Here is a 22,916-nt window from a genome sequence, read left to right on the forward strand (position 1 = left end):
AATGGTGTTCTCAGTATCAAGACTGCCCACACATAATAGCTTACCCCCTCGTCGAACTAAGTCAATTGATCAGCATGTCTCTCTAGCTCAGAAAGCTTCATGAGTGTAAGTATCTACTCACCAATCTGCTGAGCATCCTCGAATGTTTGATGTGTTCCGACAAAGTCCAATACTGTGTCGATTTTGCCAGCCAATCCACGTTCAATGACGAATTCTTGAACAGACTTGCCCACGGGGACCAAGTCTACTTGGGGTACCCCGATAGCAGCAGCTTCTGGATGAAGCTGCTGTCTGATGTCCGACACAACGACTCTCGCTCCAATATTGAGCACAATCTGCAGGGCGTTGAAGCCCAGTCCACCAAGTCCGAAAAGAAAGACTGTTTCTTTCCGTGTTACCTCTGCTCGGCGGTGAACAGCATGATAAGCTGTTGTTACAGCATCGGTAGCCACTGCGGCCTCGGCTGGGGTAACACCATTTGGTACATGGGCCAGACCACGAACATCAATAGCAGCGTAAGGCGCATAGAAGCCATCTTGTCCGATGCCGGAATGATGCCCAACTTCGCAAAGCTGTTGCAAGTCTCGGGAGCATTCTGCACATTCAGTTGAGCCACAACCAGGAACAGCATTCAGCGCAACAATGTCTCCCTGTGTGGAAGCCTCATTAGTGATAGTGACAAGACTTTGAGCTAGAAAACAACACTCACGATCTTGAACATCGAGTCAGTAACATGGTCGCCTACTCGTACGATCTGTCCACAACCTTCGTGACCCTGTTCTCAGGTAAGACGACTTGGCTTCGCGTAGCTTTGCGAAAATTTGCTTTTATTTACCAGAACAAACTTGTCTTGGAACCACTGGGGCTGCTTCTCAATGGTGAGGAGAGAGTGATCGCTGCGACAAACTAAGAATGATTGTTATGTGTAAGCAGCGGTTAATAAGCACACATCTGAAAACGAAAGACTCACCACCTGAAGCAAGCATCTTGCACAGAACCCCGGTTGGAGGCGTCTTCGGGACTGGGATCTCTTCCCAAACCTATTCGTACCCTCAGCTTAGTTCTAATTCGCCCGTGAAACGGTAAATGTTACTGGTATTGGGTTGCCTCTGTGCTTTCTCCAAGCAAACATCGTCTCTGGAATCTGAAAAGACATGTTGATATGAAATGACGGCTTCAATTGCTTCTTTAGTTAGATTGTGGCCAAGCCCTTCTTGTTGGTTATGTTGTCTTTATGTTATCATCTTATGTGCGTCATACCAATTTTTAAGCTTGACTTCATCCAATCTATACCGGCATACCCATTCAAGTAAGCCCGAGAGTTGCCGGCTTCGGGTTCAACCCACCTAAAACTGTGAACAGCGGTGTTAGGAGGCGTCACAATTGCAAGTTATAATCTCAATGATTTAGTTTTGAATGTTTATTATTGCATGAGCAGTAAGGCGTTGAGATCTACGTCTGATATACACTAATGAGTTACAGTTTCGATGCACGGCGCTGTTTCTCACGATCCCGCAGAACTCTTCTCAGGATCTTGCCAGACGCAGATTTGGGAATGGCCTCCACGAACTCAACGCCGCCCTTGATCCACTTATGAGGTGCTTTCCTTGACTGGATGTAAGCCTGAACATCATCTGCCGAGACTTCCCCGCTCTTGACAACAAAAGCCTTCGGGACTTCTCCAGACCGATGATCGGGAATCGGGATCACGGCGCAATCTGCAACGTTTGGATGCCCGAGAAGGCAAGCCTCTAGCTCTGCTGGAGCGACTTGATGACCCTGAGTTTCCAAATATTAGTAAGTGAATAACAAGAGAGTTGTTGAATGACTTACCTTCACTTTGATAAGCTCTTTGATTCGATCCACTATCCAAAGATGCTCGTTACCGCTGGGCTCTTTTCTCATCTCCCCAATATCGCCTGTCTTGATGAATCTGCCTTCAGGGAGCTCGACGAATGTTTCCTGATTGGCAGCGTCATTCTTGAGATACCCAAGAACCACGGAGGGCGATCTCACCCAGACCTCGCCTGATTCGTTGCATCTCGATATCCTGTTTCCTTCTGCGTCGACGAGCATGATTTCAAAACCCGGTAGGATCCATCCTGAGCTGCCAACAACAATGTCTCGTGGCGTACCAGAGGTGACAACCACACATGTTTCTGTCATACCGTACCCAAGTGTGACTTTCCACGAAGGATAGTTTGCCAGAAGAGTATTGGTCGCTTCTAGTCCCAGAGGAGCTGCGCCGACCCAGACTCGGTTGACTGAACTCAGGTCGTAACGACTCAAGGTCTCCAAATTGTTGATCATGGTAATGATTATGGGAGGGACCAGATACAAGGTATTGATCTTGTACGTCTGAATCGTTCTCAAGTAAGTCTCAAGGTCGAACTTAGGTAACACGATAACAGAGTCGCCTCGATAGGTAGACGCGTGACAGATGATGATCAAGCTGTATATATGAGACTGCGGTAAAAGCCCCAATCCAACATCGCGGTGCCGAGGAGCTAAGTTGTCTCGATCTTCTTGGTCGAAGAGAGAGAGTTGAATGATGTTTGCGATGACATTTCTATGCGAAATCATCACTGCTTTCTGCGCACCACTTTTAGTCCTCTGTTTCAGTTGCCCCCAACAGATGGTTGGAAACTTACCGGCAAGCCGGATGTGCCACTCGAGTAGCAAAGAAAGGCAGTTTGCTTCTGACCTTGACCATTTGACCACTTGATTGGCTCCAATGGTGGGAGCGACTGACCAAGGTCAACCAAGTCAGTGAGACTCTTGAAAGCAGGCTTTCGCTCCCCGTACGGTTCCCAAGGCGTATCGCAGAGATAAACTTTGTCCAAAGGAATTCCGGCGGCTTCGGCAGCTTTAAATGCGACTGGGAGGAGTTGATGAACCGTGAACAAGGCCTTGCAACGCGATGTCAACAACTGATGCGTCAACTCCTCCACATTATACATCGCGTTTGCTGGCGAAGAAATACCGTTAATGCGATGAATCGCCCAAGAGAGGCCCATAACATCAATCTTCCAGAAGTGATCAGTGAGAACCTACAAAAACACGGCTCTGGGCCTGCGGGAGCCTTTGAGTTGATCTACTTACAGTATTGAGAGCGAAAATGCCAACAACCTTGTCAAATTCGTTCCCCTCGTTGACACGCCATTGAAGCTCATGAGCCAGTGATCTTGCCAACAACTCAACGCGGACTCTCTGCTCTTCCGCAGAAATGCTCAGTCCAGTGATTCCACAGGTGTACGCGTTCAATGACTCGCTGTACGAACATCGGCCATAGCGCTCATCAAACATGAAGTCGCAGAGCGGTACTGTGTCTGGTATGCTCGGCAACAACGGCAGCAATTTGTTAGGCAAGAACGACATATTTTCTGCTTAGTTTCTCTGATAAAGAATTGAAACTGTAGTATAAAATGACTCTTCATCCAATTTTTTCGCGACGCTCCAGCAATTTTGGGCTGATTTGACGTTTTCTAACGAGTAGTTGGAGGGAAGCCGACGGAAGGCGCTAATCCCAATTAGGTTTACCGACAACTGCTAATACTCAACATGTCGTGCAATACCTGCCGGAGGTTCTCAGGGGAGACATAAATGAAGATGTACGAGATTCATTTTGCTTCATTTATATTAAACTTATGTGCACAGGGAGGATCTTGTACAATATCAATATCTGCATCAGGAGCCTCATAACCCTTCACAATCAATCCGAACGCTCTTGAATTGGGTAGGTTTGCATTTCTGAATGAGGCAAACGATGCTAGCCTTTCAAGACGATGGGTCGCATTCACGAAGGCATACTACAAAAGGCATAGCCAGTCAAAGGCAGTATTCACATCTAAAATGTAGAAGTAATGTGGTCAACGTAGAGGGTTCAGGAAATAGACGATCCCTATCACTGACATTGGACAGACTTTGACGACAGTGCTATCCGAACAGCACCACTGCGTCAGTATGATTGCTTGACTGAGGTCGCGGGTTAGCAGGAAGCTGTATGGATAACTCATGATCAACAACAATTCCATCTTTTCGTTTGAACTTAGTCAAGCCTTCTGGCTACCTCAAAGATTTTATATGCAGGCGCACGTCAGTGAAAAAGTTAAAACTACGACTACGACCTTCAAATCTCCTTAGTATGACTTGACAGCAATATCAGATATTTTAACAGAACGAACTAAGTACAAAATATTCAGTAGAGGTCGGGGTGTCTAAATGTTCACATATCCGGCTGGTAAACGCAATGACGGCTTCGGAAACTTGACTTCCAACAAAGCCAAACTACCGATTTCGCTTGTTTCACCGCTTGTACGGAAAAGCAGGTAATACTAGGCCTTCTGATGTGTCTGTAGAACAGCCTTGCGGAGGTCTAGTTCGATCGAGATGCGAAGGCGGCAGGCCGGCCCGCTATCTAATGTCCGGCGGTCCGTAGCGGATGTTCACCCGCCAGACACGCCAAGCTCATATGCCAAGTTTGACTTCATTTCTGTTCACCATACAGTTGCAGCGCGATGGCCAAAACATCAGTGTATCCTTGTCTCCGCCTTGGCGCACTTTCCGTCGGCGTCACACACTCTGTTGCATCACCGAGCCGAACCGCTGACTCAGCGGAAGTCTGTCTTCTTCTTCGACGAGCTTGTTGTGTTGATATCTTAAGTTGCCAGTATATATTGGAAGTTCAGCCTCCTGTAAGAGGATCCCACTCAACGGCTTCTTATGCGCATTCCGCTGACTTTCGGGAAGATGGGCGCCTCCAGAATTGTTAACCTTACGACCCGGCACTTCGAGCCAACAACAGTGCTTCTCATTGTGGCACTGAGCGGACTTTTATATGTTGCATGTCTAGCCATCTACAGTTTCTTCATTTCTCCTCTTCGAAAAGTCCCAGGGCCACTCATCACCCGATTCACGCCATGGTGCGAGGTGTATCACGCTTATCGAGGCGACTATGAGAAACGCTTAATAGAGCTTCATCGCAAATATGGTAGGCAAGAAAGTCACTCAACGTTGAGAATGTATCTGACTAAACAGGTCCTGTTGTGAGGCTGGCTCCCAATCTGTTCAGCTTCAACCGAGGAGAGGACATGCGCAAAATCTACCGCGTTGGTGGCAAGTGGAATAAGCCAGACTGGTACGACCCCTTTGGATCGGACCCAAACCATCCAACACTCATCTGCGTCAAAGAGGAGGCGGAACATGCGTTACGCAAGCGGCAGATCTCTTCTCTTTACTCAATGTCTACTTTGGTTCATTACGAGCCTGCCGTCGACCGAGCAGTTGAGGTTTGTATCAACAGGCTGCAGGACTTGTCAGTCAGTCACCGGGATGAACGTGGTGCACCATTTGACTTGCCCGAATTCTTGCAATGCTTAGCCTTTGACATTATTTCCCAGATTACCGTAAGTCGATGGCTAAGTCTCTTCCTGTCTTGTTTTCACCCGCTGTGGTTTCGCGGAGATCAAGTTGTTTTCTCAGCGCCTACTGACAGAATTCAACGTTAACGATTGATTCCAGTTTGATGAAAGTTTGGACCTGATGACGCGAGGGCCCAAAACTGACGGGCTTCTTGGAGCCATCCGGAGTGTCTTCTACGTGGCTGCAATCATGGCTCCAGTTCCTGCCTTATACAATTTTGTTCAGCGTCTGGTCAGTTTCGTCGGCCGCTTTTACTCCAACGCATACAGTCCTCTTCAGAAACTTTTGGCCCTGGTATCAGCGAAAGCAGAGCACTACCAACGAATGACCGGTGTCAGAAAGTCTGTGAGCGATAAAGGTGAGCCGTTCGTTGCCAAGGTCGTCGGTCTTGTTACCGGAGGGAAACTCCACCCTAGGGGCATACTCGATACTTGCGGCTCCAACTACGTGGCCGGGTCAGACACCACGGGCATCGCGATATCGGCGATTATATGGCACATCTACCATCACCCCGAGAAGCTGACCAGGCTACGTGCTGAGATCGAGGCTTCGGGACCTGGACCGATACGTTTCGCGCAGGCGCAGGCGCTGCCATATCTGAATGCTGTGATAAGCGAGGCGATGCGGCTGCACCCGTCCATTGTCTCGATATCCCCAAGAGAGGTGCCCGAAGGGGGAGAGTATCTCGCAGGTCATTACTTCCCTGCCAAGGTTCGTTCGGTTCCGTGCTTGTATGCCACATTCAGTCAACTTACAATTTGATAGACGCAGGTGGGAGTGAGCGCTTGGTCGATTCACAGAAATCCGGAGGTCAGTGGACCTGACGCAGATGTCTTCCGACCTGAGAGATGGCTTGAGAATAACGGGAACGCTTTGGGGAGTGAGAAGAAGGCGGAAATGTCATTTGCTGTGAGTAAACGTGGTTCCCGCTCATTCGTCTGTTCTCCCCATGAAGTCGTGCTAACCAGACCCCACGGACAGTTCGCCGGCGGCACTCGTTCTTGTCTCGGAAAGAACATAGCCCTATTGGAGATTACAAAGGCTGTACCGGAAATCGTGCGACGAGTCGATCTCGTCTTTGCCGAACAGTCGTACACAAATGTGACTTGCGGCTTAGTGTGGCCGCAGTATCACGTGTGGATCAAGCAAAGTGGTTAAGCCCATAGAAGGGGACCGCGCCGTGGTGTAGGTCCATATCTTAGAACAGCTGATAGAAATCCAATCTCCACTCTCATGTATACCGACTTATGAGCCACCCCAAGGACTCGCCACAAAAAGGTCGATTCGGACTTTCCGTGTCCTCGGTTGTTGGCCGAAAACTTGTGTTACAGCTGGCAGCTAGCTGGCGCGAGCGACGGGTTGTTATCAATGTTTGACCTCGGGATTTGACTCAAAGAATCGAACTGCGCATCAACTCCGCGGACAAAAGCGGAAGCACAGCCTCTGTACGAATATGCTGTGTCCGGCCCGGCTCAGTATTGGTATTGGAGTTGTTGAACAGGCCGGAGGGAGGCCCGGGAGGGCACATGACCAGTGTCGCTGTTTGATGCTGAAACCAGTTAGCTTTGTGGCCAAGCTTTGTGATAATCCCTGACAGGCTAAGCCTGGTCGGGCTAGATTAATGGCCAAGACATTTAGCGAAAATGTCAGGCTTGGCGTCTGGGGTCATCCCGAGATCTCCGCATGAGATGACGCCCGAGGCGACGGGGAAAGACCCGGTCTAGTGAACCTTTATCACCCCGATAAGTGCATGATGGAGATAATCACAGCCATCTTGAGGCGTCTCAATGATATTACACACCCAAAATAGGGAGTGCGTGACATGCACAGCCCTTGGCCTACGAGATACAGGGACCGGGAAGACCGGAGAAATGTCATCTGTTATTCAAAGTTCCGAAATACGTCGACTGAACTTGGCTATGCTATGGAGATAAGTCTCTAGATTAGGGTATCCATACAAGAGACATGAAAAAATGTAACTGAATATGACGTGACTGCTGGGAAATCATTTCTTGGTGGGCAGCTCGATAGGTCTGGCCGGCTCTGTCATCGTTCCGTATCCGTAGATGACTCGTTCTGCGACTTCCTCCACCTGCAAGTAGGTCTGGCGACCTTTCGTGAACCAGAAGCCGACGCTGAAAATGAGAATGATGCTAAACACAACAATAGCGTAGTTCATGTCTGCCGGCGCAGGGTTCGGTTCGGAAGGGAAGAAGAAGAAAACCGTCGTGACGGCGCAATAGACCAGAGATATGCCGTTGACCACCGGTCCAATGCGGCCAAGTTGGAACGGCCCGGGCGGCAACTTATCGCGGCCGACAATGAGGAGTGTCGCAATCGGCATCGCATATGATACGGTGAGGGCGATGGTGCTAACGCCAACAACCGCCTCGAGAACCGAAGAAGCGAAGGTGTACAGAACACCAACCAAGCCAATGACGGCCCCCTGCATCCACAGAGCTCGTACGGGCGCTTTCCAGTTCTCGTCAATGTGAGAAAAGTAGACACTGAAAGGAAGGCCGCCGTCGCGAGCGAATCCCCATGTCAAGCGAGATGCCGTGGTGATGACGGTGACGCCTTGTCCGAGCCCGTTGAAGATGAAGAACGAGAGCAGGACTGCTGACCCTTCGAGGCCGACCGTGCTTTTGATGAGGTCCATGAATGGAAGTCCGGTGGAGGGGTCGAGGACTTGTTCCAGATCTTGAATGCAGAAGAGGCAAATCATCATGAAGATGAAACCCGTAACGGCGCCGCACAAGATGGAAAGCCAGATGACTTTGGGGATATTTTTTCTGGGGGATGGAATCTCTTCCACCAAGTGTATTGCTGCATCGAACGCCGTCAGTCCATAGGCAGCCTGAACAAGCCCCATGAACCAGACAATGCCGTCACCCCATCCCGTTTTGTTGATCCAGCCGCCGAAAACGAAAGATGCAGGTTGAAACTCGAGACCGTTCTTGATGCCGACTGAGATGAGCAAGGCCAAAATGAGCACGAAGAAAAGGCCGACGAATGTGATGCCCATGAAATTGTTGAATGCGGGGAGAATCTGATCTCGTCGACACGAGACCACATTGATTGCCGTGAGAAAGAGCGTGATGGCGATGTACACGAGGAATTGGACCCAGCCATTGGATGCGGGTGACCACGTCTCGTCAAACAGTAAGTTCATCCCAAGTACAAACTCAGTCATGAAGGCTACCGTCGAGGCGGAAAGCGTCCACCAGCCGAAAGTGTTGATCCATGCGCACATGTACGAGACGAACCGGCCGGCAGGGGTCGGCCACAGACGCGACACCCAATACGCCTGGCCGAGTGCCGTGGGCATGCTACTGCACAATTCTCCAAGGGAGACACCGATACAGATATTGCAGACTGTGACTAGACACAGGCCCCAGAGAATAGCAATCGGGCCGCCATTCATGAGTCCGCTTGCAAGACTCTGCGCAAACACCGACCATGTACCCAAAACCACAAAGGCTAAAGAGAGCATGCTCCATGTGTCGAATTTGCGACTTAGCACTTGGGAGTGGCCCAACTCCTCGAGATCGCGCTCATCTTGGGCTGCTGTATCGTTTGTGGCCGAGTGTTTTAGCGTAGATCCGGCCTCGGGGTCCATGTTGGTAAAAGGTGCCGAATCTGGCGTTGTTGACTCGGTTATGGTGGCAGCTGTAAAGTGAATCTCTCGTTGCGTCGTTGGCGTTGTATCATTCTCAGCTGGCGGTTTGATGATGGACGGTCAGTAGTCTACTTGATCACGGCAGGGCTGCTCTTATACTTATATCCTTCACCCCTTGTCCCCCTGATCACGGATGGTCTTCTTCCTTGATAACGTCACACGGAGAATGATAAGGCTTGGTACATAATGGGAAAAGCCCACGAGGGCAAAGATACGCACAACGCGGGTAAATTCATATACAGAGTAGAGGGCTGACCCGTTAATGCGGTAGCGGCCGGAGTTTAAGCCCCGCAGGCCGGTCCCGGTCCACCGGCTTATCGTCGAAGAATGGACCGTTGATCCTTGCGCCGGTCTTCCCCGCGTCAGAGATCTTGGGTCTCTGATCAGATCGAGCAAAGCTTATGAAGAGAGGCTGGCCGACGAAATTCCGAGCGGGACACTGGATGGTTCGATGTTTTACGTAAATGGCATTCCATGAATCAAACGTCCAAGAGTATATAAATAAGCATGAGGCTCCATGTCCCCAAAATCCCCCTTTAGATAACGGAAAGCCGCCAGCCACGTTCATCCCTTTTCACATGCCACTGTGCCACGCTGTCGTGAACCACGTGCCCCTTCCTTGATCGGCTTTATGCAACACAACAATCATGATTGAAGACACATCGTTTCCCGGATACACCGTCTTCCAGGAGGAAGCGACCGATGCGACCCCTGATTTGTCGAAGCAACCTGCTAGACACCCTCTTGGTATGTCACTTGACCATAAGTGGTCCGCCTGCCGCTGCAGGTTGAGAGAAAATGAGCTAATGCAGGCGGACCAGACCCGCTAACGATCGACGAGATTCGCGTTGCGAGCAAGCTCCTTCGAGGTCAAGCCAAGTTCAACACCCTGAAGTTCAACTGCCTCACGCTTCGAGAGCCGAAGAAGGGCGAATATGCTGCGTTTCGAGCGAACAAGGGGCCGCGACCCGATCGTCGGGCATTCGCGATCGTGTTGGAGAAGGGAACGAGCAAGGTCGCGGAAGTCATTGCCAATTTGACCAAGCTGCAGGTCGAATCGTGGAAGCCCGTTGCTGAAGTCGCTCCGACTTTGACGCTCGAGGATCTCGACATCACGGAGAAGATTGCTCGAGAGGATCCCAGGATCATCGAGCTGTGTCGCGAGATCGGTATTACGGATATGTCCAAAGTCTTCTTTGATGCTTGGGCGATCGGGTTCGACCATCGATGGGGATTCGAACGTCGACTCCAGCAAGGGTTACCGTACTACCGTAAGTCCGAGTTGGACAACCAGTACGCGCATCCTCTGGACTTTTCCGTGGTTGTCGACACGGAGACGGAGGAGATTCTCGCCATCGATGTTCGTCACGTCAACGGGGAACGAACGCAGGTACCCATGGAGGAACACAACTACCTCCCCGAGTTTATCAAGGACTCGTACGACCACACTAGATTGAAGCCGATTGATATCACGCAACCCCAGGGAGTTTCCTTCCAGATGCGTGGCAACGAGCTGGCGTGGGCAGGCTTCAAGATGCACATTGGCTTCAACTACCGAGAGGGCATCGTCATCTCCGACGTGCGGGTGCATGACCAGCAGCAGCAACGCGAACGTACGCTGTTCAACCGAATCAGTGTGGTTGAGATGGTTGTCCCTTACGGCAATCCAAACCCTCCCCATCACAAGAAGCATGCTTTTGATGTGGGAGAATACGGGACCGGCTTGATGACGAATTCGCTCAAACTTGGCTGTGATTGCAAGGGCGCGATTCACTACCTGGATGCCGTTATGACGACTTCCAAGGGCGAGCCGGCGATGGTCAAGAACGCGGTGTGCATCCACGAGGAGGACAACGGTCTACTTTATAAGCACACCGACTTCCGCGACGGAAAGGTGATTTCCGCCCGCGACAGGAAGCTCATTATCTCGCAGATCATCACTGCAGCCAACTACGAGTATGCGTTTTACCACATCTTCACGTTGGACGGCACGTACAAGTTGGAAATCAAGTTGACGGGGATGCTCAACACGTACTGCATGCACCCGAGCGAGTCTGCAGCGCCGTACGGCACCGAGGTGGCGCCCAGGCTGGACGCTCATAACCATCAACATATCTTCTCGCTGAGGGTCGATCCCGAAATCGACGGGCCAAGGAATTCGGTCCTGCAGAGCGACGCGGTGCCATCGGATGAGCCGGTTGGATCGCCACAGAATCCGCATGGAAACGGGTTCTACTGCAAGAAGACGCCCCTGCGTACGTCCCAGGAGGGAGCCGCGGTGTACTGCCACGAGACCAGTCGAGCGTGGGATATCATCAACCCGAGTATCATGAACCCGTCCGCCAAGAAGCCGGTCGGATACAAGATCATCAACCCGAATTGTCCGGCTCTGCTTGCGAAACCGGGCAGTATGGTGTACAAGAGAGCGGCGTTCGCTCGGAAGAGTCTCTGGGTGCTGCCCTACAAGGACTACGAGCTGTTCCCGGCCGGCGACTATGTCTGCCAATCGACTGGACAAGAAGCGCATCCGCATAACCAGACGATCCTGGACTGGGTTGGGCGGAACGAATCGATCGAGAACACGGATATTGTGTGCTACATTCAATTCGGGCTCACCCATTTCCCGCGGACGGAGGACTTCCCGATCATGCCGGCGGAGCCGGTGAGCGTGATGCTGCGCGCATCAAACTTTTTCCAGAAGAACCCCGGTCTCTGGGTCCCACCGTCCTCGGTCTCTCCTGATAGGACGTCGAAGGACGCCTTCTGCGCGGAAGGCCAACGTGGATGCTCGAAATTGTAGAGTGCGGTGGATGACGATATATGTACGTGTTCGTAGATGCGAGCAATCAAGATCTGTGGGAAATGGCGCACATGATGCCCAATCTTGTGTCTCATTACAACTGTCCCGGTTTTATTGGATGATGATGGTGTCTTACCGAACAGAGCTGGCTTGCTGGCGTCCACCGGACGGTGACGGACGGGGAGATTTGGATTGGTGAGACCAGGCCTCAACTGGGATGGCAAAAGGTGGCCAAAGGAAATGACGCCCGAGCTTTTTTGAATTGACTCATTGTTGTCATTCACCACACCATTGTCGTCGTCGTTAGTTCATGCTCCAGTCAGAGGGGACCGACGTGGCAGAAATGACGAAAATGCGAGATATCGGTCAAGACACGGTGAGACGGTGAAGAAAGGTGAGCCACTTTTGGTGCCTGAATGCCTTGGTCCTGGGTCCCCAGCTTCGACCCCTCTGCTGCCCCTCGATGACTCCTTCCTCGAGCATGGAAGTCAATTGCATTTTCCCCCTCTTCGCTTCCCCTCCCCCTCCCCCTCCTGGTCACATGTCCAGCTCCCGTTCCCGTTCTTGCCTGGGCGTGGTCTGTTATCGTTTTGTTTTGCCGCCGTAAAAATTGTTTGCGCCCAACCCATTGCAACGGCCGTCCAAACAGAAGGAACGACCATTGAGAGCTCCCCACGTCTATCGCGCCTGCCTTCCCCGTCAGGTCCCCTTGAGAGCCTGAATGGCACCCTCAGGCCAACAGGTATCTTTTCAGTGGTGCGGCCAGCAAAACAGTACTTTGAGCTCCAATTGAGCCTTACCTCATTGGTGCCACGAGGTGGGCCTAACTGTCGAACCAGTGGATCCCGCGATAATGATTGGCGGGGCCGGTGCAGGGGTTCGTCCACTCAAAAAACAGTTCGCTCATTTTATCACCGAGTGAACATGATGCTGCCCCACGATGCGAAGCAAAGAGAAGAAAAAAAAATATCCCGGTCGCTAGAGATCTGCCTGACCGCCTTTCTCAGGCTTGTTGTTTACCGTTTTTTTCCCTCTTCTCGCTGGCCTTGCTCTGATGTCGTGACCGTTCCCGTTCTTCATGGGTCTTGCCTGCATAGCATAGCGCCGCCTCTCAATTCTTCAACTTCTCACCGCGCATCTTGAGCCCGAGCCTGAGCTGCGTCCTGAATCAACAAGAAGACTCCATCGGATCGAAATCATGGGCAACGTTTTTTCCTCTCCCCAGACCGACGGTGACCGAGCCGACCTCGAGCAAAAGATTGCCGACCAGAAGGAGACCATCACCGCCCTCGAGGAGGACCTCTCCAAGAAGGAGAAGGAGCACACCGTCCTCTCCAAGGAGGCCGAAGACCTCCGCCAAAAGGTCAACGAGCTCAGCAACAACCTGACCTCTACCCAGAAGGAGACCGAGGCCAAGATCCACCACCTTCAATCCGAGCTTGCCTCCACCAACGACAAGGCCGCCCAGCAGTCTCTCGCCGACAATGACGCTACTGCCGCCGCCACCACCGACCTCGAGGCTACCAGGAAGGAGCTGAGCGCCCTCCAGGACCAGCTCGACAAGGTCCAGCAGGAGAAGAAGGCTCTCGAGGATGACCTCACCGCCATCAAGGAGCAGCTGGCCGAGGCCAAGAAGGAGCGCGAGGCCCTCGAGACCTCCCTCCGCGAGGAGCTCGCCGCCCTCAAGACCCAATTGACCGACGCCGAGGCCGCCCAGACCACCCTTCAGCAGACCCTCGATAAGATCAAGGCCGATGCCGAAGCCGCCTCCAAGACCCTCACCGAGAAGACCGAGGCCCTCTCCACCCTCGAGGGCAAGTTCACCACCCTCGAGGGTGAGCACACCAAGCTCAAGACCGACACCGCCGCCGAGATTGCTGCCGCTGCCGACAAGTACACCGCTTTGCAGGAGGTCCTCGACAAGCTCAAGGCCGACACCGACTCTGAGCTCGCCGCCGCCAAGAAGGAGTTCGCCGAGGCACAGGACAAGTTCACCGCCCTCCAGTCCGCCCACGAGAGCCTGAAGAACGCCTCCGACGGCGACGTCGCTGCCGCCCAGAAGGAGCTTATCGACACCCAGGAGAAGCTCACCACCCTTCAACAGACCCTCGACAAGCTCAACGCCGACTCCGCTGCCGAGTTGGAGGCCGCGAAGAAGGAACTTGCCGACTCCCAGTCCAAGTTTACTGAGCTTCAGGACTCTCACGACAAGCTCAAGACCGGCTCCGAGCAAGACGTCGCCGCCGCCAAGAAGGAGCTTGCTACCGCCGAGGAGAAGCTTGTCGTTCTTCAGAAGACCATCGACGAGCTCAAGGCTTCCTCTGAGGCTGACGTCTCCTCCGCCAAGAAGGAGCTTGCCGACACACAAGAGAAGCTTGCCGCCGCCCAACAGAGCAGCGACAAGATGAAGGCCGACTCTGAAGCCGAGCTCGCCGCCGCCAAGCAGAGCCTCGCCGAGTCTGAGGAGAAGCAGAAGTCCCTGCAACAAGCACACGAGTCCGAGATCGAGGCGCTCAAGAAGAGCATCGCCGAGGCCGAGGAGAAGTACACCCAGCTCCAGCAGGCCCAGGAGAGCTCAAGCAGCGAAGTCGAGGCCGCCAAGAAGAGCCTTGCTGAGGCCGAGGCCAAGTACGCCGAGCTGCAGCAGTCCAAGGACTCCCTGAGCACCGAGCTCGAGACTGCGAAGAAGACCGCATCAGAGTGGGAGGAGAAGTACAACATCCTGCAGAAGACTCAGGAGACGTCTGTTGCCGAGCTCGAGGCCGCCAAGAAGAGCGCCGCCGAGTGGGAGGAGAAGTACACCGCCGCCCAGCAGGCCCAGGAGAAGGCTCAATCTGATGCCGCCACCGAGCTGGAGGCCGCCAAGAAGAGTGTTGCTGAGTTGGAGGAGAAGAACAAGGCCCTTCAGGAGTCTCACGAGAAGGCCCAGTCTGATTCCACCACCGAGCTTGCCGCCGCTAAGCAGAGCCTGGCTGATGCCGAGGAGAAGTCCAGCGGTCTGCAAAAGGACAGCGAGAAGGCCCAGTCTGATGCTGAGGCGGCCAAGAAGTCTCTTGCTGAGCTGGAGGAGAAGCACACTGCCCTTCAACAAACCCACGACAAGGCTCAGGCCGATGCGACCGAGGAGTCTTCTCGCTTGAGCAAGGAGCTGACTGAGCTTCAGGCCAAGTTTGCCGACCTGGAGAAGTCCTCTGAGTCTGCCAAGGAGGCCTCCTCTTCTGAGCTTGAGACGGCGAAGAAGGATGCTGCTGCCGCTGAGGAGCGCGCAAAGGCTCTTGAGGCTGAGCTTGAGAAGCTTCGCGCGGAGTCCACCACAACCACCAATGGCAACGGCAATGGCAACGGCAAGAAGAAGAATGGCAAGAAGGCCAATGGCGTCAAGGCGGAGTCGCCCAAGGAGGAGACGCCCAAGGAGGAGGTTGTTGCCGCTTAAAAAGCACCTTTTGAGATACCAGATACCAGTGTACAAAGGGGGGGAATGAGCTGGGGGATCAGCCGACGCGGTGTTCCTCGCGCACACCTGACGAGGTCGGCACAAAGCTGTACTTAATAGAATAATCCCCCGATGAAGTAGTCATGAACGTAACGACACACGAGATTTACCACAAGACCATGATCCTCTGAAGTCCTGGGTAGGCTGCCTATGGCAGCCTACTAACATTTGTGTTCTGCATGAAGCTGGTTATGAGTCTCAGGGGTTAAACTAACCTTGAGCCACATAACCTCATTGAGAGGCTTTGAAAGGATATGGAATAGTCTGGCTGGTTTATTAAAAAGAGCAACAGTGCTAATGCAGGGACAAAAGGTTGGGGTCTTTGAATGAGAACAAATAATCCCTATGAAAGAAATCCAGCTGCTCGAGTAGGGCATCGCGAAGAGCCTCATCTTCAAGATGCTTAAGACGTCGGGTTGCATCTAGAGAGTTGAAACGAGCGTACTTAGCGGGACAACGGCGGTGAGGTCTAGGATACCCATTGCTATAGTTGGCTCAAACTCAAACGCCTTCGATGGGCATCAGATGCTGCTAAGCATGATCGGGGTTAGGAGCTAACCTCGCATCTCAAAAAGTGAGAGGAGGAAGAGCTAGAGTCCAAGCCAGAGGGACCAAAAGCCCACCATCGGCGCGTCTAATTCATAAACCAGTACAGAGGACACACTAGAATGAGTCTGTTCTCGACGGCGCTATCAAGGTGGCAGAAGCGCAGGACGGGCCAGATGAGTCAGCGACGCTTGAGGCCGGCGCTCGTCATTGATAACCTAACTTACCGTGCTGGTTGACCGCACGATAAGAATCGTCTCATCTCCGCATCATGCAGCGCGACCAAGCACCCATAAAGTGCCCGTTACCCCAAATCATCCGACCATCGCCGACCGGAAATTTCATCCTGCAACCCGCCGCATTCTGGGTCCACGGCTCAAAGTATGGCGAGTTCGAAGACGTTCTCGGGATCGCCGCCCGACCCGTTGTCGGGTGAAGAAGCCTCCGAAATCCTCGGGAGCATCAGCATGGCTGCATTTCTGTGTCTCCTGGTGAGTGGCTCACTCGATAACCGAAGAGCGATCTTCTGACAGTCAGCAGTTACCCCAGCTCTACGCCAACTACAAGCTGCAAAGCGCCGACAGCCTGTCCATGGCGTTCCTCTTCATCTGGCTCGTCGGAGACATTTCGAATCTGCTGGGTATGACGCAGGTTTCAGTTCAACGAGCTTCCAAGCGGTTGCTGTTGAATTTCGGGTTGATATGAGCGACTCTAACATTCATAGGGGGCATAATCAACCACATCGCGCCAGCAAGTCTCGCAGTATCGGCTTATCTTTGCTTCTCGGATTCGACGCTCATCTGTCAGTGTCTTTACTACAATGCTATCAGAAGAAAAGACTTGCGCTCCGCGACAACAGGAACGACAGCATCGCAAACCCGAGAACAACAACCGCTCTTGGCTGCTCATAACGCATCAGCGACCCGGACTTCTTCGGATGCTCAGATTGAGTTGGCTAGGGACCCGTCCAGAGAAACCAAACGCACGAGCGATGCGGTACACAACATCCATGACTGGCGCACAAATTTTGCGTGCATTATAGGGGTGCATTTCCTTGGAGTCATGGACTGGGTCGTCTTGAACAAAACCGGGGTGTTGGGGTCCGAACGAGGTCTCGATGGTGTCAGTGTCGGCATGACAATTGGTTTGAGTGAAGTAGGCACAGGACTAGGGTATTTCGGAGCGCTCTGCTATCTGTTGTGAGTGGACTTCAGATTTACATGCGCTTGAGAACGAGCTGACAAGAGTAGCGCCCGCGTGCCCCAGATCATCAAAAACTATAGACAGCGGTCTTGTGAAGGTCAGTTTCTCTTTGACTTCCGAGGGATTCCCATGGCTCACTTTGAAGCAGGACTGGCACCGCTGTTTCTCCTTCTTTCTATCACCGGAAATCTCATGTATGGTTTGAGCGTCATTGCATACAATCAGGATAGAGATTACCTTCTCACCAGCCTACCGTGGCTGCTTGGTTCGCTGGGAACGATCTTAGAGGACTGTTTCATCTTGTTACAAGTCAAGTTGTATCAGAAGAGGGCTGGAGGAGAAGCGGATGAAGATAGATGAAGCGTCATTGAGTCTGGACAAACAGGCGTCATAGAATCAACGTCAAATTGAGACCGAGGGATCACAACAACAATCAAGAGGCTTCGAGCGTGAAATCATCTTCGGTCATATCACTTTTGTTCTTTAAGAAATGTTCATCGCGTATCGCGATGTTCATGATGCGAAATAGTAGTAGGCGGTCCAACAGCGTTTGATAATTATTAAGCAGTATTAAGCACGACACATCCGTCCGTTGGGCGCGACATTCCAAGCCTCGCTACCAACGCCCTTGAGGACGTAGAAGCTAGACTCGGGATCCCACTTCTTCTTGATCTGAAGCAGCTTGCTGTAGTTCTCGCCGAAAAAGGCATCTTGCCAGTTCGGTTGTCTGAAGTCCGCCTCGTTCATGTACGAAGCACTTCCAGGGGTCACGGACTCGATGAGAGGCATGAACTCTTCAGTCATCCGTCTCTGGGCAGCTTCCATGTCGGCCCAGGGAGCAGCGTTATCCCAGTTCGTGATCAGCTGGAGTTGCATAACCGCCTTGCGCCATGCTGGGTGGACAGAGTTGCTGGCGGCGCCGGCAGGCTTGTCGTAGTGTCCCACGCTTCCTGCCAAGAGGACACCATTGGAAGTCAGGTTGTTGACGACCTTCTGGTACTCGGCATTGTTTGTCTCGATGGCTTCCCGTGGAATCAGGCGTCCACCAAACTGGTATCGCGTGACTTCGAGGTTGCCTTGAGGAAGAGGACCCATGTAGCGGTCGTAGTGGTCGCGGTATGAGAGCTCACTGTAGGCGACCGCCAGTGTGACTCCAATCTCCTCAAGGGCCTTGGTGAATGGCGCCAGAACAACATCCTTGACATGGGCGGCGGTTGAGTTCCAAACCGTCAATGGCCGAAGGACGAGGAACTGGGAGTTGTGAAGGAAGACGGCGAAGGCACCGGCATCCGTCATGTTGGGCAGTAACTCGTGGAACTTGGAAACCGCGGCATTGAACTTCTCCGGAGTGGTAGTCGCAGCAAGAAGTTGGAACGCAGCTCCTCCAACCGTCTCAGCCTTGTAGGCACGCACGGTAAGACCAGTGACGACGCCGAAAGTACCGGCGCCGCCGCCGCTGAGAGCCCAGTACAGGTCGGCATTCTGAGAAGGCGACGCGATGACGGTTTTGCCATCAGCCGTAACAACTTGGAATGCGAGTGTTTGATCAGAGCCGAGGCCAAATTGAGTGCTCAACGCAGAGTGCCCACCACCTTGGATGAAGCCGCCAGCCAGGCCGACGGTGGCACACTCGCCGGAGACAACAGCGAGTCCCTGAGCGTGGGCGGCCTCGAGCACTTCATATCCGAGAACACCAGCTCCGACGTTGACGGCTGGGCCGGAGTAGTATTCGTCAGACCACGTCGTGAAGTCAATGGTCTTCAAGTGGTTGGTCCAGATGGCAAGGGCACCAGCACCAGTCGACCGCCCGAGGAAACTGCAAGATGATGGAGTCAGTCATTGTCACGAAACGACACTTCGTAGTAGTAGGACATCTCTGAGAAGCAACTCACTCATGACCTGTGTTCCGAACGACAACGCGCAAATTGTTGGCCTTCGCGAACTTGAGAGCGTTGGAGACATCCGCGGTGCAGCGAACATCGACAGCGTAGCTCACGTAGTTGCCAAGAGTGCAAGGCGTAGCTCTGTCGGTGAAGGGATCACAGGATTGGTTGGCAAAGTAAGACTGCATGACAGAAGACGAAGAAGGAATGCTGTAACCGCATTAGTATCAAGGTGACTCGATGCGAAGGTGTGAGACGAACTGGGTCAAAGGATTCGTCCACTGTGCCTGGAGTGCTGCACAAGCTTCCTCATTGTATGTGGGATCATGGCATGGCGAACCAATGGGCTTGGTAGCCACCAGACGCCCACCAACTGTCGCATTCAGACTCTGCCAGGTGGATGTTGCCGGCCAACACTGATCTCCAGGTAAGCAGTAACACTGCTGTTTCGGAGCTGCGGCAGCCGAAGTCAGGGTAGCCAAGGTGGTGGCTACGGCCAGGTAAGAGATCCTCATCTTGATGACTTGAGTTGGGCAAGTAGTCAAAGGAGGTAAGGAGAGGAGGGGTGATAAGCAAGACGCAACCTGCAGAGATGTGACAGCCTCTGGTGCTCATATATCTCGCGCATTCGTGACCTTGCTCCTGCGCAAGTCCCGCCCTGCCTGGGATTATGAAGGCGGTACCTCGGCACCATGTTCGATCAAGAGTCGCTTCCATTCGTATTTCGTCGTAACCATGCGAAATACCACCGCGCAGTTGGTGCCAACAGTAGGTAGCAATCTTCGACTTCAATAGACTGGCGGCGGGATACCCGAAACAGGGCCGACCGGAGTACGTGGAGCTGGTGGTACCCATGTTGGCCGATGCGAAGTTATCGGACCCTGCCACTGAACTTCCTATTGTAGGGTCTGACATCCGATGGCCCCATAGATTCCATGCATCGCACCCTGAGTCTGGCACGCCCGGGGAGGACGGATGAGACACCAGCTGGCCCGGGCAAGCCTGGTGTCAATCGTCGTGGGGGCCGACCGATTGATTCCCCAGCCAAGCCCACAGATCAAAGTTAAGTTGGGGAGAGACTAATTCGACAACGTGTAAGAAGAAACGTAGAGCGATTGTGCAGATTGTTCTTCAACCGGCTCCTGCAGCTGTTAATCTCGACGCCACCGGGAGTTAAGCGGCGTTTCGATGCCAAGTGCAGAATAATTCTCCAACGGCTGCTGCGCGAGATGCGGCCGGGTGATAATTTCCGGAGTATGGGATTCTCAGCTGCTGTGCCGCAGGCGACTAAGAATCTTTGATGCATAGTCCTGCAGGGGCTCTTGGCTAGAACGTAAAAGCCGGGGTTGGTTTCCGTTTGAGGGAGCCAAGAAGCGTTCAAGCGAGAAATTCGCAACTTTCATCGCCTCGGTGAGGGCCTATCTGGCTGGAAGAGGTGCTAGATTCAATAGAGCGCTCGTAATACCCCCGAATATGCATGGCGATGGGTGCAGGAGTCGTTCGGAGACAGGCACAGCGTGTCATCGGCCGAAACAAGGGAGAACTAGTTCATCCCTAGAATTCCTGGCCGGCTGACCAACAACGTGGGAAACAGCGGCCACGGTCTAACCCTGTTTTGCCACATGGAAGACTGGGAACTTTGTAAAGGAGAGGAGCCTGATCTCATTTATCAAGGGACGATCATCCCGATATCCGTAGGCAGAGAGAGGGAATCGGCGTGAGAAACATGGCGTGGATTCGACGGCTTTTGTTGGTGTTTGCCCTTGGCGTTCTCCCCGCCGTGTTGGCGCAGGAGAACCCTTCCAGCAAACCGACCTTTCCTGTTTGCGCGGTATGTGAACGAGAGATCTTTCCCGAAAAGCTGGGCAGAATGAGTGATGTGAACGAAATAGCTGACATCGTCCTCACAGACAAAATGCATAGCAAGCGCTTTTGCCGGCGGCTTTTGTGCTCCCACGAACCAAACCTGCATTTGCACCAACGCCGACTTTCAACTCAACGTGACACTCTGCGTATCTGCAAGTTGCACAGTACCGGAAGCGTTGGGTACGATGCAAATACCTCAACCTGAGTTCAAGATCTGACCGTGTCGCGAAATACAGCTACCAAAAATGCGAGCCTCACAAACTGCGGCGCCCCCGTACACGACCGATCCCAGGAATATGTCATCCTGTCAAACACAATGGCTATCATGGCTGCCGTGTTTGTCCTGGCTCGATTTGGCTACAAGATCTTCTTCGCCGGCCTCGATATCGGATGGGATGACTGGTTCGTCATGGCGACGTTGATCGCCGCCATGCCGAGCGCTATCATCACAGTCCACGGAACAACAAAGAACGGATTAGGACGAGACATCTGGACTCTGGAGCCGCAGAGTATCACCAACGTTCTCTTCTACTTCTACATCATGGCTTGGCTGTATTTCCTGCAGGTGACGCTGGTCAAGCTGGCCATCATCTTCTTCTACATGCGAATCTTCCCAGCGAGAGAAGTGCAGCGTGTTCTGTGGGCCACGACGATCTTCATCATCATCTGGGGGTTCGCATTTGTCGTAACATCCATCTTCCAGTGCAGACCAATCCACTACTTTTGGACTAAGTGGGACATGTTGCACGAGGGAAGCTGCGCAAACGCGAATGCGATCAGCTGGTCCAACGCCGCAATCAGCATCGCTCTCGATCTTTGGACCCTGGCCATTCCGCTATGGCAGTTGAGGTCCTTGAGATTGCATTGGAAGAAGAAGGTTGGCGTGGCGTTGATGTTCATCGTGGGCATGTTGTAAGTCTGATGCCGGCGTGTTTGAAATTTTCAGTAAAGCTGACTATATTCCAGTGTCACCGTCGTCAGTATCATCCGACTGCAATCCCTTGTCGACTTTGCAAAAGGCTCCAATCCTACAATGGACTTCTTGGACGTCAGCATTTGGAGCACAATCGAGATCACCGTGGGCATCATGTGCGCCTGCTTGCCATCAATCAGGATGATTCTTGTCAAGTTGTTCCCGGTTATGTCCGGCTCAACTCTTCGGAGCAAAGGACAGCGATACTATCAGTACGGAAGCGACGTGCGGTCGAAGATGACGCGTAGTCAACCACGCACTATCGGAGTCGTCACTGTGGACAGGACAAACTCTGACGAGACAGAGGACCGCCAGATAAAGTTCCAGAAAACATTTACCGTCTCTTACAGCGATAGTGACGAGTCGAATCTTGTACCTATGACTAATCTGCAAAGACCGGAGAGGGTTCACAGATAGCATTCGGGTCGGATGGTAGCAGGAGATTGAAGATTCGTCTCTAAGCCAATAGTATTGATAATTCATTCAAAGTATATACATGTATCGTGGTATCCAGAATCATGAAGTCAACATCGTAATCATAGTTCATCCAATAACGGGCTGTGACTGGGCTTTCTCTAAAGCCATTGAACCTTCATATTCCCAGCCGCAACGCCATCGTGAGCACATCTTTCCAGGCGGGTCGAGATCAGGTTCTCGCGACGAAATGGAGATACCAGGTAGGAATATCATACTGGTGATCGCCTGGCAAGCTCATCGTCATCACAACGAAGCCGATTGGTGCCACAGACCATGTCAGGTGTTACTGCTTACTGTTCAAGAGTTAGTCAATCACCAGACAAGTCATGCGGTGGAAAGAACTGACTTGAAAGCAACTCCTGCATCGCTCGAACTAATACCGTTCTGGACAAAATCGTTTGACCATTGTTTGTTGTATCTGTTACGCCACTTGTCAGTTTTGGTGAACACGAGCTTCTTTCAGCTTAACATACTGGTTGCAGATATAGTACGGATTGTAAGCACCACGATTGAATTGCAGCACTCTGTAGAGAAACACAGAAGCACACGAGCCTGCGAGTTGAGAGATGTGAGTT

General features: G+C 52.5%; 8 protein-coding genes across 8 annotated transcripts; 5 read left to right on the forward strand and 3 right to left on the reverse strand.

Annotated features, from left to right (window-relative positions):
• Positions 1-1,476: 1,476 nt before the first annotated feature.
• CkaCkLH20_08350 (AMP-binding enzyme) lies at positions 1,477-3,378 on the reverse strand (the record flags this gene model as incomplete). Its single annotated transcript, XM_038891065.1, has 4 exons — positions 1,477-1,779; positions 1,834-2,592; positions 2,652-3,050; positions 3,103-3,378. The coding sequence occupies 4 exons, from the start codon at positions 3,376-3,378 to the stop codon at positions 1,477-1,479; spliced, it is 1,737 nt and encodes a 578-aa protein (XP_038743828.1).
• A 1,712-nt stretch (positions 3,379-5,090) lies between these two features.
• CkaCkLH20_08351 (uncharacterized protein) lies at positions 5,091-6,579 on the forward strand (the record flags this gene model as incomplete). The annotated part of the gene is made up of 4 exons (XM_038891066.1): positions 5,091-5,405; positions 5,521-6,132; positions 6,187-6,330; positions 6,403-6,579. 4 exons carry the CDS (start codon positions 5,091-5,093, stop codon positions 6,577-6,579), a joined length of 1,248 nt encoding a protein of 415 aa, XP_038743829.1.
• An 847-nt stretch (positions 6,580-7,426) lies between these two features.
• On the reverse strand, positions 7,427-9,040 carry CkaCkLH20_08352 (amino acid permease family; the record flags this gene model as incomplete). Its single annotated transcript, XM_038891067.1, has 1 exon — positions 7,427-9,040. One exon carries the CDS (start codon positions 9,038-9,040, stop codon positions 7,427-7,429), a length of 1,614 nt encoding a protein of 537 aa, XP_038743830.1.
• A 707-nt stretch (positions 9,041-9,747) lies between these two features.
• On the forward strand, positions 9,748-11,900 carry CkaCkLH20_08353 (primary-amine oxidase; the record flags this gene model as incomplete). Its single annotated transcript, XM_038891068.1, has 2 exons — positions 9,748-9,847; positions 9,922-11,900. The coding sequence occupies 2 exons, from the start codon at positions 9,748-9,750 to the stop codon at positions 11,898-11,900; spliced, it is 2,079 nt and encodes a 692-aa protein (XP_038743831.1).
• Positions 11,901-13,098: 1,198 nt separating this feature from the next.
• CkaCkLH20_08354 (adventurous gliding protein z) lies at positions 13,099-15,333 on the forward strand (the record flags this gene model as incomplete). The annotated part of the gene is made up of 1 exon (XM_038891069.1): positions 13,099-15,333. The coding sequence occupies one exon, from the start codon at positions 13,099-13,101 to the stop codon at positions 15,331-15,333; it is 2,235 nt and encodes a 744-aa protein (XP_038743832.1).
• A 989-nt stretch (positions 15,334-16,322) lies between these two features.
• CkaCkLH20_08355 (vacuolar membrane PQ loop repeat protein) lies at positions 16,323-16,644 on the forward strand (the record flags this gene model as incomplete). The annotated part of the gene is made up of 2 exons (XM_038891070.1): positions 16,323-16,430; positions 16,480-16,644. 2 exons carry the CDS (start codon positions 16,323-16,325, stop codon positions 16,642-16,644), a joined length of 273 nt encoding a protein of 90 aa, XP_038743833.1.
• Positions 16,645-17,712: 1,068 nt separating this feature from the next.
• CkaCkLH20_08356 (isoamyl alcohol) lies at positions 17,713-19,540 on the reverse strand (the record flags this gene model as incomplete). Its single annotated transcript, XM_038891071.1, has 3 exons — positions 17,713-18,958; positions 19,035-19,235; positions 19,287-19,540. The coding sequence occupies 3 exons, from the start codon at positions 19,538-19,540 to the stop codon at positions 17,713-17,715; spliced, it is 1,701 nt and encodes a 566-aa protein (XP_038743834.1).
• A 1,211-nt stretch (positions 19,541-20,751) lies between these two features.
• Positions 20,752-22,281, forward strand: CkaCkLH20_08357 (CFEM domain-containing protein; the record flags this gene model as incomplete). Its single annotated transcript, XM_038891072.1, has 4 exons — positions 20,752-20,856; positions 20,936-21,071; positions 21,128-21,803; positions 21,858-22,281. The coding sequence occupies 4 exons, from the start codon at positions 20,752-20,754 to the stop codon at positions 22,279-22,281; spliced, it is 1,341 nt and encodes a 446-aa protein (XP_038743835.1).
• Between the last annotated feature and the right edge of the window lie 635 nt (positions 22,282-22,916).

This window comes from Colletotrichum karsti, assembly GCF_011947395.1.
Source record: "Colletotrichum karsti strain CkLH20 chromosome Unknown Scaffold27, whole genome shotgun sequence".
Lineage (NCBI taxonomy): Eukaryota > Fungi > Ascomycota > Sordariomycetes > Glomerellales > Glomerellaceae > Colletotrichum > Colletotrichum karsti.